The sequence below is a fragment of the Heloderma suspectum genome, chromosome 5, assembly GCF_057233095.1.
Source record: "Heloderma suspectum isolate Gila_16-S chromosome 5, 16-S_ref, whole genome shotgun sequence".
Classification (NCBI taxonomy): domain Eukaryota; kingdom Metazoa; phylum Chordata; class Lepidosauria; order Squamata; family Helodermatidae; genus Heloderma; species Heloderma suspectum.
The window spans coordinates 9,627,679-9,640,682 of record NC_139462.1 but is presented as its reverse complement, the minus strand read 5'-3'; the positions used below and the strand labels follow the sequence as shown (position 1 = coordinate 9,640,682).

The 13,004-nt window shown below is 47.0% G+C and overlaps 1 protein-coding gene and 1 long non-coding RNA gene across 8 annotated transcripts in view; one reads left to right on the top strand and one right to left on the bottom strand.

The window, feature by feature from the left end:
• The window catches only part of RNF24 (ring finger protein 24), a 94,341-nt gene that overhangs the window by 68,530 nt on the left and 12,807 nt on the right, over positions 1–13,004 (top strand). For 3 of the 4 annotated variants that reach the window (XM_084855341.1, XM_084855340.1, XM_084855339.1), the window contains exons 3-4: positions 9,836–9,878; positions 11,697–11,738. In XM_084855341.1, coding sequence (XP_084711467.1) covers positions 9,836–9,878; positions 11,697–11,738 — 85 coding nt within the window. Of the gene's footprint in view, positions 1–8,599; positions 9,879–11,696; positions 11,739–13,004 lie in introns of those variants that run through there. The other variant, XM_084855338.1, reaches the window with a different exon arrangement.
• Positions 1–13,004, bottom strand: part of LOC146343585 (uncharacterized) — a 51,565-nt gene that overhangs the window by 28,194 nt on the left and 10,367 nt on the right. The window lies entirely within an intron of this gene.

The window sequence follows — 13,004 nt, the reverse complement described above, 5'->3', positions numbered from 1 at the left end:
TGGTGAAGGGGAGAGAGAAATGGGCTAGAGGCTGGGAGGGATGGGGAAGTGGAAAGGGTTGCTCCCTGGCCTGCCCAACCTTGTTCCATCCACACAGACCTTTCCATTTTGTACTCTCTCTTTCTCTCAGTCCCCACTCCCAACCTCTAACTGTGCGCTTTCTCTCCCAATCACCCCTTTATCTTGCTGTTTCTCCCCACCCCCATCCTCTAGCCTCACTATTTCTCTCCACCAAACCCTTTCCATGCTATTTCTCTCCCTCCCCCATCCCTAGTCTACTTCTTCTGCTCCCTTCCTGGCCCTTAGCCTTTCTCTCCCACTCACCCCTTCATCTTGCTGTTTCTCTCCACTCCCAGCCTCTAGCCTCACTGTTTCTCTCTCTCCCACCTCTTTACCTCGTGGTTTCTCCCCTCTCCCAGCCTCTAGCCTTGCTGTTTCTCTCCCCTCTGCCCCTTTGTCTTTTTTTCTTCCTTCCCACTGGTGAGCTGCTCAGTGGCAGGTTCAGGAACAAGAAGGACAACCTGGTACTCTTAAAAAGTTTTTCAGTTTTCTATTATAAATTTTTTTTTGGAAGGGGGCAGGGAGTGAAGAGCAGTGCAGGCACCATTGGAGATGCCCACAGGTGCCACATTGGGGACCCCTGATGGAAGGAGCGAGTGTTGGAATCTGGGCTCCTGGTTGAAGCCCTTCAGCACAGTGTGTCCTGCAGACGGTATTCACAGCATGTTTTGATGGAGATCGTCTTTAGGAGCCTCCCCCAACCTGGTGTCCTCCAGATGTGCTGGACTACAACTCCCAGCATCCCCAGCCAGGAGTTGTAGTCCAGCACATCTGGGGGGCGCCAGGTCAGGGAAGACTGACTGAGTACAATTTTAACCCAAGAATGCCAATCTTCTTGTGATCAGGATGCATGTTGAACCATTCCCAAGACCTGTGCATTTTCATTGCATGGTGTATGCACAAAACAGCATGTTATGTCAATTTAAAGCAGGGGTGTCGAACCTCTTTCAGCCCAAGGGCCAAATTCAATTTTGGAGAAGCTCTTGGAGGCTGCATTCTAGGGGTGAGCAGGGCCAAAATAGTAAAAAATATCTATATATTTTAGCTTAAAGCTCTGCCAGCCAGTAACTAAGCCTTAGGAGAGCAATTTCAAACTTTTAGAATAGGAAAAACAGGAGCCTGGCCATTTGGGGAACCCCAGAGGGCCAGACTGAGACCTCCAGGCAGGCTGGATTTGGCCCACAGGGGTGAGGTTCAACACCCCTTATTTCAAAACAAAACGCACTACTCCAATTCTGTGTTATATTCCGAAGTGGGGCAGGCAAAGAATTCCCCAACTCAGAACTGCTTTACACTTAGGGAAACAGAACATCTCTCTATGAAAAGTCCATTTTCTCCCCATTCCCCACTGGTACTCCAGATCCCATCAGGTTTTTAATGTATTCACTGTTGAGTTTCTCAACTTGTGCAAACAGAGACATACCCTCGGCTGCATTTGCTTCCTCTACTCAGCATCTTGATACCTGGTTTCTCTTCTGATGCTTCTCGTCTTTCACTTGAGAAATTGTTTTAAATGTTTTCCCCTTTCCAAAGCAGAATGATTCACTTATTTGCTTATTAGATGCTGCCTTCGTTGTTTTTCAACTTCTACACAGAAGCAGGTGCAGTAAGTGCTTTGATGTTCCAGGCAGATCTTAGGATGCCTTGTTTGGAAAAGCAATTCTGTGGAACTGTTGCTGGTTATTTAGTGACTCAGTGGTTGCTCCCCCCCGCCCCATAGCTTTCTGTATATAACCGTTTTAGAAGTCTTTTGCCTTGTTCACGCATGACTCCAGCGTGTGGGTTTTACATGCAGTGGGAGGTGGAAACAAGCTCACTGGGTGGTTTCCTGCCTTTATCACCCCAAGGCAGGGGTCCCCAGCCTTTTTGGGTCAGTGGGCACAATTGGAATTTTGAGAGAATGCTGTGAGCACTCTCACAAAATGGCTGCCATGGTGGGCATGGCTGGTCACGAAACACTCATTTCCCAGAAGGCAAATGGTAAACTACAAGAAATGTAACTTGCCCAGGAACATAATTACAAACAGAGATGAAGTCTTGAGCTTCCAAGCAGGCACCACTCTGGAGACGCCAGCTCCAAAGCATCCCCCCCGCTCATAACTTTCATACTTTGTGCTTAAGAAATTGTTGGTATCCTTCTCCACCACCTCCCCTGATCTTGTCACATGTACGTTGCTCCCTGAACAGCATGGTTTAGAGGTCAATGAAACAGGCTAGACTTGCTCATCTGAACAAAGTGGAAGAAAAGGCAGCCCCTTCGCAAAACGATTGCTGCTTGAGATACTTGACTATTTAACCATGGAGGCAAGAGACTGGAGTGGCATTTTGGGGGGGAGGTGGTGTTTTTTTTAATTGGTTTAAGACAATCGACATGCCTGACCACAAGAGCAGCGGGGGGGGGGGGGGATTCTGTGATGCTCCTTCAGCAAGCTACATTCTTGCTCTCCTTGGCCCGTCAGGAACAAAGGGTTTTATTGTGTGGATTCCAGTGTATTGGCCGCTATGGTGAACAACCAAACGCAGCGCTTAGCTTCAAAAGAGAGTTTTCCAAAAGAGCTGTCCACTCAGCAGTGACTGTGCATGTCCACAAAGTGAAAGCACATTTGTAAGAGACGCTGCAGTGATATTTGGGGAGCGGGGTTCCAAGTGCAAGAGTCTACATATTATTCTAGCTACGTCAAACTCAAGAGCAATGGAAATCTCGCTAACTCATGACTCTAGAACAGCCTTTCCCAACCTGGTGCCCTCCAGATGTGTTGGACTACAGCTTCCATAACCCCCAGCCAAGATAGCTGGCTGGGGGATTATGGGAATTGTAGTCCAACACATCTAGAGGGCACCAGATTGGGGAAGGCTGCTCTAGGGCATGCTTTTCAGTTTTGGGGGGGAAACCCAGAGCATTCCCCCTGGCCTGGATCAAAACCAAAGGCACACTTCCACTCAGAGGGTTGGATCCAAAGGCTGCTGTCTGTGCATGGAAGGATGGTTGCATTCTGTTCATTGAATGGAACCTCTGCACATAACACCCCAGCTGGCACAGCCGCTGCCCCTAGGGTGACCACCACCCAAAAGAGGACAAAATGGGGCATGGATTTGTGCATTAAATTTGCATGAGCTAATTTATATGTGTAGATGCAAATTTTGAAATAACTTTTATCGTTTATATAGAAATGCAGTACATCTCGCCATAGAGCGGAAGACTGTGGCCAGGTGACCTGTGTGCCTGCCTGTTCAACACTTCTTATGCCTCTTTATCTTTAAAACGGGCTTGGACTGGGCAGCCCTTCAAATAGAGGACGCCTTCAGATAGAGGACCGTCCTCTAGCAGCCCTCCAAATAGAGGACTCTCCTCTGTAACGCAGGACACATGGCCATCCTAGCTGCCACCAGTCACTCACCCCCTCCTGCTGGATAGGCTTACGCAGTTTTTAGATGTGAGCTGATCCAGCACTTGGCTTGTGGGCTTTCCAGAAGCATCTGGTTGGCCACTGTAGGAGACAAAGAACTAGAAAGGCCTTTGTTCTGGTCCAGCAGAGCTCTTCTTATGTTCTGCTATGGCTTGGGAACCACTGCTACAGAGCAAGGCCGCTTATTTGTGCAAATATCTTTGGAGTGCCCTCCAAAGCATGTTTACTTGGAAGGAAAGGCCGTTGTATTCAATAGAACATACGCCAGGTGAGACACACTCAAAACTGTGGGCAGGAAAGAACTGCAGGTACTGCCTCCCAAGATTTGAAGATGATTTAAGATGGATGTTTGTTTCTAGGGAAATGGCACCACAAGGTGACAATTTTCCTGTTTCTCCACGGTCATTTCTCCATGTAAATGAAGGATGCCCTACTGGTCAGTGACTTTAAAAAAATGTGCTGGAGCATTAAGCATTTTTTCTCTCTTTTATTTTATTTGATTATTTATACACTTCAAACCTGATCCATCCCATAGGGATAACAGTATAACTAAAAGCAATAATTTAAACTTTAATGTAAAATGTGTGAATTTTTAAAGGACCTATGTAGCTGCCATCCCAAAACAAGTGATCCGTACGTACATCAGTTTTGGTAAAAGTTCACTCTCTCAAATCTCCAGTAGAAGGGAGTTCCACAGCTTGGGATAGCCACTGGAAATCTGTGTACGTGCTTTGTGGCAGGGACGTGGCACATGGATATTATACTTGGGAAGAAGGAGTGGGAGGTTTTTAATTAGTTTTCCCATTTACGTGAATGTTTTTAATAGAGCATTTTCTTTATTTAAACTGCTCTGACCTCACCTCTCTAATAGTTCCAGGAGGTTATGGTCCCATTGGTGTGAGGAGTGGTATTTATAAATTAGGGTGGGTTGTACCCTGAATCAGAATGAGTTACACATTAAGACTATGGAAGAAAAGAAGGGCGGAGGAGAGCAGCTAATAACGTAAACATTTTGCAACACAAAAGGCATTCCAGCAATGGAGCAATTAACGTCTTTCCAAAGAGTCCTGCATCTGCTTGTAAATACCCTCAACGTTTATTTTCTTTTTTTAAACGCGGTGTTAATCCTTGGTCTGTCAGCTTCAAGAGACTTGCAGCATTATGGACAGGGTGTTGCATAGCACTGAATGGAACAGTGGAACATAGGAAGCTGCCTTATACTGAGTCAGACTTTTGGTCCATCTAGCCCAATATTATTGACACAGACTGGCAGCAGCAGTGGGAACCTTCTGCATGCACAGCAGGGGCTCTACCACTGAGCCACAAATGCACTCAACTCACTCCACAAAGGTCATAAACAGTCCCACATTAACCCTGAAAATAACACACTATGCTCTGGATACATAAGAAAAAATGCCGCCCCTTTCTCCCCAAAGATTGGCCTGGGGGATTCCTGAGTCCTGCATGCTTCATGCAGTGATATTGTGCCGTGCCGAGTTGACAAGCCAAAACAAAGTGGGAACCACAGCCAAAAGGTTTGTGGCATAGCCTTGGACATCTAGCAGGGTACAGTGCTTGAATCAAAAGAAGGTGGAGGACAACGCAGTGCAGCCATTGGCTAATAAACCGCCTAAGATGGATGGATGAAACTGGTTTATGCCACTAGCCAGTCAGCTTAGGGCTATTTTGAGGGTTGGTCCTCTTCATATGGGATTAAGAGCAGGTTCCAGAAGCATAAAAGGGTATGTCTGCACTATACATGTACGTATATTGGTTTTATGGCCACTTTAAGTGTCATGGGGTCTCCCAAGGGTCCTAGAAATTGTAGTTTGGTGGGGGTTGGATCCCAAGGTTCCCTTCCTCTGATAGGAGTCAGTGGAATGGAACCATTGATCCAGTACTCTGTTAGGGAAACTACAGCTCCAAGGGAGAGAGACAATGATTGTTGAGCCAGTTTGCCTATGTCTGTAGCAGACTTCCCCAACCTGGTGCCCTACAGATGTGTTGGACTGCAGTTCTCAGCATTCCCTGGGTGGGAATGCTGGAAGTTGTAGTCTGACAAATCTAGAGGGCACCAGGTTGGAGAAGGTTGATCTATAATGTAGTTAAGCCCTTGGGGCACAATCCTATGCATGTTTAGACAGAAAGAAGTCCTACAATTCCCAGCACCTCCTCTCTACATCAAATAATGTAGTCCCATAACTCAGGCTTGCAAATAAATCTGCAGAGGTTATTAGCCTACAAAGCATTTTTACAGTTGCCTACCCTTACCTGTGTAAGTGATTATATGAGTCATGGAGGAACGAAAAGAGAAAAAAAACCAATTCCTTCCAAAGCACAAAACCCTCCCTTGCCTGGTGTTCACCTGGAGGCAATTTTTGCTTTCCATAGGTGGCAAGGTAAATGGCTGTTTTCCAGTCTGTCTTAACTATTCCACTCAGCGGTCTTGGGCTCATTTTGATTTTTGTATAATTTTTATAGCTTCCCATATAACTGTGTTGTAGTCCAGTGGTGTGATGTTCTCATTTTGCAGCTGATGCCTTTTGCTGAAGCAGATTCAGCTGCATATTCGAACATAAAGCTGTTGGGAGAGTTTATTATTTTCAACTTGAATTGTGCTCAGATTAACCAAATCATTCATTGTTCCTTTTGCAAAGCTAAAGATGCAGTATCTCTTTGTTCCACAAGGCACGTCAGTGCCGTTTCTCTTCCTCTGTTAAGCCAGTTCTGATCCTAATGCAGTGCTGTTGCATTGAGACTGGGGTGACGTCTACAAAGATTGCATTCTGCTCATTTATATAGAAAGAGAGTGCCTGATTTAAAATCCTACAATTCCAAATTGTGCATGGCAGATTTGTTCATAGGTTTCCATCATGGATTGTGAATAGGCCTTTTGAAGCATCCAGGAAAGGTGCCGGATACAGTCATCACAGGACTGTACCACCTCGTCATGAATGGGGTGGGAGTGGGGTTGCATGCTTTTGTCAAAACCTCCCTGCACTTGGAAAGCTAGTACATCAGTAAGATGGCTAGAATAACTTTTTCACATGTAGGAAGATTTTTATACAGGAAGATATTCCAATATGGGGAAAATCCCCTATGTGCATTTTGTGGTGGTACAAGCCTATGAGGAGCTGTGCTGTGCTTTTCCAGGGACATCCTATGCCATTTTCAGCCTGTCATAGACCAGAGCTGTCAACCTTCACAGGTAGTAGTTTTTCAGGGGCTCAGGTAAAGGTCTCCTTTCAAATAGAAACACCACTTGGACTTTTTAGCCTCATCCTTTACTGGCTCCAAGCTGCACGTCCACATCTGGGCAAGTAAATTCTTTTGCTCACCTGTTTACGAAGTACAAATTCCTGCAAGGAACACCCAGTGGCAATTGGTGGACTGGGGTTGAATGGGTAAAATACAGAACTCTTGTTTGCATGAAAACTAAAGCAGAAGCAAGCATGGGATTAAAATAAAACAAGAAGTACCAATTTGGACATCAAGCTATGTTGGTCTCTTGCACTCTTTTTTAATTAAAACAACAAGAACCACCCAGAAGTATTTATAGCAGGAAACACGAGTGCCTGGCTTTAACATGTTTATGGTATTCTTTAAAACTCTGCCTGTTCAAGAGCCAGAGCAAATAATCTATCAGACTTCTTTTTTCTTTTCTTTTTCAAGGAAGGGACTTTCCTAGGTGTTGAAGGAGAAATGCTTGCTAGCATTTCCGACCTGGGAAAGGTGTGTGTGGGTCATGTGCGTATCCAATCCACCAACAGACGCTAATTAGAGATACTGCATCTTTAAATGCTTCCCTCTTGCAAACTGTTAGACTTTGGCGAGGTTTTTTTCTTGTAGACTGTGCTGTCTGTTTTACAGATTTCTGTCTTTGAACCTGGAGAGTTTAAGTGTATTATTAATGGAAGTAAATCTATAAAAATGTTATTCATTCATTCATTCATTCATTTTCTCCTCACTCTTCATTTTTGTTATCATTGGTATCTTGCAAATGTTCACTTTCCTGATTACAAGAGACACTAGTTGGACCCTGGAAATAAGAGGGAAATGACTTGGAAAGATGCTAAAATCCCTTTTTAAAGTAAGTGTCTACGCCACAGACTTAACACTGGTTTTTAGCAGTTGTTCCCTCTCCAGAGCCTTTCTGAGTTTTGCTGCTCTGCGCCTTTTAAGTGAAGGTGCCAGGGACTGAACCCAGGATGTTCAGCTTGCAAAGCACACGCTCTATACCAGTAGGCAGGGACAGTGTCAAGGATAGGTAGGCCTGGTGGGCACCTGCCCAGGGCCCACGCCCCAGCAGGGGTCCACAGGGAAGAGCCCCATATACTTGCTCCTCCTCTTACCATTGCAACCTGCTTGCTTGCCTGCCTGTGGCCCAGATCACAGTGGAGGTGAGGAGGAGGGCCAGCGGGTGCCACGGCCAACTTGCTCCCTGGCTCTCTGCCTGGCAAGCAGACACGTGGTGGCAAGGATGAGGAAGAGGATGAGGAGCACGACCAGCTGGCGACCCTGGCGTGAGAAAGTAGACTTGGTGAGGGAGGGGGCCCATGAAGGTGTCTTGCCCAAGCGGCCTACCAAACCTGGGGCCAGCACTGGACTCGGTACAAGGCAGCTTCCTGTGTTCCTAGGCTAGTTCCTAGGCACTGATTTCTGCTTCTCTTCTCTAAAGCCTCTTCTCTTCGGCTGATATTCTCTAAAGATGTGGGAGGTATATCTACTGTTCTGGGAGTTAATTTCACTGAATGCTCCCATAAGCAACCAAGCGATGCTAACGTTGTCAATCTCCCTTGATTTCTGGAAGCCTTAGCAGGACTTGGATCAATGGGCTTCACGATTGGGAGCCCAGAGGCAGAAAACACCAAAAGAATGCTCCGGGGAGGGACTGGGGAGGAACAGCAAGCAAGAGCTGGAGCTAATGCGCAGGTGGGCCGGAGGGGCGTGGAAGGAGCTGATGTAGGGCAGAAGGGCAAGGAAAAGTGGAACGGTGAAGACAAAGCAAGAAGGCCCACGGAGGCTAGAGGGATCTGTGTGTGAACAACGCCATAGGCCAAGAAAGACAGCTGAACAGGGCTGGCATCAAAAGTAGGCCTGGTTGGGCACCTGCCAAGGGCCCATGCCCCAAGAGGGGCCCACGGACAAGAGCCCCCTGGAGCTGCCCCTCCTCTTCACCATTGCAAACTGCTTGGTCACCCGCTTCTCGCTCCGGCCCAGACAACGGCAGCGGTGAGAAGGAGGAGCAGGAGATGCCTCGGCCTCCTTGCCCGCAGGTGCTCCGCCTGTCAGGCAAGCAAGTGGTGGCAACGATGAGAAAGGGGATGAAGAGCGAGAGCAGCTGGTGACAATGGCGGTGGGAGACTCGCTGAGGGAGGGGGCCCACTGAGGGTGTCTTGCCAGTAGGCCCTTGAAAACACTGTCAGTAGCTGCAGATGGGGCAGGTTATGGCCTCCTGGAGCCATGGGCTAGCCTAGTTTCTTGTTGCACTGAGTGGGCTTATGCTGCCAGTTAGGTTCAACCATCCCTCAGAGCACCCCAGGCATCCTTGGGCACCTGTCAGGACCACTGTCCCCCCCCCCCCCGGCAGCTTTGTTTTTTCTCCTCACCTGGTACTTAGAGCAGCACCAGCTGGCTGGATCAGACAGTGGCCCAGGTTTGGCGTCACTCTGGGGCATTATGGGAGACTGAAAGGGTAGCCAGGCCTAGCTGCCAAGCTCTGGCAATGCAGCCAAGTAAGCCCCCCCAGACAGAAGATGCTGTGTCCAGGGCTGCCTGGGATCTGAAGCTGACCCTGGTCGCTCAGCATCCTTGCCGTGAGGAAAGTGGAAGCTGTGAATTTCACATGTCTTTCATGGAGCAGCATGACAAATTCCAGGGGGAGAACTTACACGGATCCATGTTGTGATAGATTGGCCTTCCCAAACATGGTGCCCTCCAGAAGTTCTGGACTAGAACTTCCATCATCCCTGACTGGCTGGGGCTGCTGGGAGTTCTAGTCCAACATCTGACGGGCGCCACATCGAAGAAGGCTATGATAGATCAGAAGCTTCCAAACACCGCCCCTTGACCGTGTGGGAGAAGGGGAGCAGGCAGCATAAGAACCCAAAGCTTTCCTGCTCCTACATGTTGCACTAAACTATAGTTTAGTGTGGAGTGTGTTTACCCCCACCTACAGTCTGAAATTGTACAATGCAGGAAGCATTTTACTGGGCTATTTGCTATTTTATTTGGGGAGACCAGGCCTTAAAGAAACTTTCTGTTGTGGTCTTTTCCCTAGGGTGTTTTTCTTTCCCCCTCGTGTGCTGTGTTTTTTGTTTGTTTTTACTCTACCTTCATATTCATTCTTTTTTGTTCTTGGTTTCTAGGCTGAGACATCAAGCCCACAAAGAGCTTTATGCCTACAAACAGGTGAGTGTGGTGCAGTGGTGAGGGTGTTGGTCTGGGAGCCAGGAGATTCAGGTTCTAGTCCCCACTGGGTGACTTTGGGCCAGTCAATGACTCCCAGCCTAACCTACCTCACAGGGCTGTTGTGAGGATAAAATGGAGAGGAGGAGGAACATGTCAGCTGCCTTGGGTTCCTTGCAAGAGGAAAAAAGGTGGGATATAAATGTAATAAAATGTGTCCCCTCTCTCTCTCTCTCTCTCTCTCTCTCTCAAAGCAATTTTACGTGGCTGCAGCTGGCCATACCAATTTTTAATCAAGATGTAGTAAGCAGCTTGCCCAGAGTTTCACATGTCATGAAAATAAAAATGTTTTCAAGGTCTGAGCAAGTGAGTGAAATTTCTCACATGAATTTACATGTTCCTTTAAAAATTGTGTTTGTAACGTGTATGCAGTATGTAAACACATGTATTTGCAGGTAGCGCTCCACGGCTGGGAAGCCGTTAACTTGCTGCGGAGCACTACCTACAAATATGTGCAGTAACATACTTGTTAATGTTCATTAACACATTTGTGCTGGCAGATAGGCACCGTGGTGCCTCTTAATTGTCGCTATTGATAAATAACGTCATCAGTGTGCACGTTGACAAAGTAACAGGCAAGAAGACAGGTCTCTGCCCCAGTGAACTTGCAGTTTAAGATTTGTCACAAAGGGAGGGGAAGAAGATTCAGGGTATCTGGAACCAAATATGCATTTCGTTCATGTATGTATGTAGGCTTGATTTCAATATGCGGTGAGTCCTACGGGGCTAAGCCAAAGGCGCCTGACCTTTCATTAGAGGGATATATTGTGAAGCGTAATACACTTACAGATGGCAGACCCGTGCCTGGAGAATCAGGTAGCCCCCAAGAATACAAAAGCTGGCAATCCCTTCAATTCCTAGGGATGGGCGAATGAGTAACGTTCAGTATTGCTAGGATTCTCCAAACCTCATCTCGCTGCTCATCTCGTGGCTGATACCTGTTACCATCGCTGATCGCTCTGCGCGAATGGGAGATTTGTGCAAATCAAGCAGCAATCAAATGGGAGATTTGCATAAACCTCCCGAAATTTGTGCAAATTTCCTAATTTGTGCAAATATCCTCCATCGATTATGGCAGGGCTGATTCGGTCTGCTGAGAGAATTTGTGCACATTAGGAAAATTGTGCAAATCGAACTGGGAATTGAGAAAAAGATGAATGCGTGCACGTTTGACAGTCTGTTTGACAATTTGCACAAATTTTCGGCAGACATGTGCTTGCCCATGCGTTCAGGGCTTTGAATGGGGCATGCTTGCACATTTTGCGAGCAGAAACAAAATTTTTATACATGCGTAGCAACTCCCATAAATGCACAGTTGTTTTACAAAGTGAAAAATGCCAAATAGTTTAACTCTCACACTCTGCAACTGCAATCCTAAACACACTTACTCCACTGGACACAGTAAGGGTCACCTCTGATTCAGACCTGCATAGGGGTCTGCTGTACTTCTCTTTTGGGGGTCCCACAGAAGCCATTCAGTGCATGAAACTCCTTTGAGGTGTTGGAAATTGGTAGTAAGTTTGATATTCCTTTTGGCCATGTAGTTGGGCTCCTTTTCATGTGTCCAGCACTCATATTATAGTGAGGGTATTGCAGTTTTGAAGCTGCTTTCAAACCTTTGCAGCTAAGGCTTTTTGAGCAAAGGAGCAAGATCTGTTTATTGCTGGGCTTGCATAACTTACACGAATTTAAACTGTACTTTGTAATTCTTGTTTTGCCACTGGTGCAATCCCTCTGCTAATATGTCATCTTTCCTGGCAGGTTATTCTAAAGGAAAAAGTCAAAGAACTCAACCTACATGAGGTAAGCTGGCATTTCTTCCTGTGGGGATCCACCAAATGACTTAACCACCAATGCTTCCAATCTCAAGCTACCAATGTCAGTTCTACAAAGATCATGTCAAGTGAGAAGTCCATCCCAGTGCTTTTTAGAAATGATCATCTGGCATGCAGCCATTGTGAGGAGCAAGGGGTCTAGGTCAGAGGTGGGCAGAAGAGAGATCTCCAGATGTTTTGGACTTCAGCTCCCAGAAGCCCCAGCTAGCATTGCCAATGATCAGGAATGTTGGGAGCTGAAGCCAAAACATCTGGAGACCTATTTTCTGCCCACCCTTGTTCTAGAGGCTGTTTCTGTGGCTTTTCACTATCCTCTCCCTTCTGATCATGTACTCAACCCTGTCTGAGCTTGGCCGTGAGCCAAAGGAGCGCCGTCTCAGGTTCTGCAGTGATCTAAGAGCTGAATATTGCATGAGAGGCAGGGGGTTGCTCTAGGAACTGTTGAATGGAGACTGCTTGCATCGGTTTTGCTGAGTAACTTGGTTGGTTTGTCAGTATTGCTGCAGTTTTACCAGAAAGTGATCACAGAGTCATCGTCCCCCCATCCCAAGCGGAAGACACTATCATAACCATGTATTGTTGTTGTTGTTATTGTTATTGTTATTATTATTAATTTCTATACCGCCTCATCTGCCAAGAAGACATCAGTAGACCAGGCTTTCCAACCTGGTGCTCTCCAGATGTGTTGAACTACACCTCCCATGACCAGTGACCATGCTGGCTGGGGGCTGATAGGAATTGTGATGTCAGGATTGTTTCTGAGTGCAGGGAGATAGTTAGAAGCTCAGATTCAGAAGAGGAACAGTCAGAACCGGGGGATGCATTTTCCCAAGCCAGTTCAGATATGGGTAGGCACGCTTCTCAGATTACTAACTCCCAGATGGCCGGGCCTGAAGTCCCCCCCTTGCCCTGCTCTTTGAGAAGCCGGGAGGAGGAGGAGAGTGGGGGCTGTGACCTAAGAGATGCTAGACTGCAGCACAGAGCTAAGAGGGAAACGTCAGGAGCGGAGCTCAGATGGTCGACCCAGTTAGCAATGTGTGAGAGGCGACGTAGGGAAGCATCACTGGAAGGGCGGGACATCCCTCCCTAAGTTACTCTAGCCAGCAAGCCTCACTTCACACTGCAGGCAACCTGGGTGTTCCCATTTGAATCCCCTGGAGGCCTTCCTTTGTAGCCTGAGAGTCTTCGAGGATTTGCATCTGTAATGAACCTGTTGATAATGAATTAAAGGCAT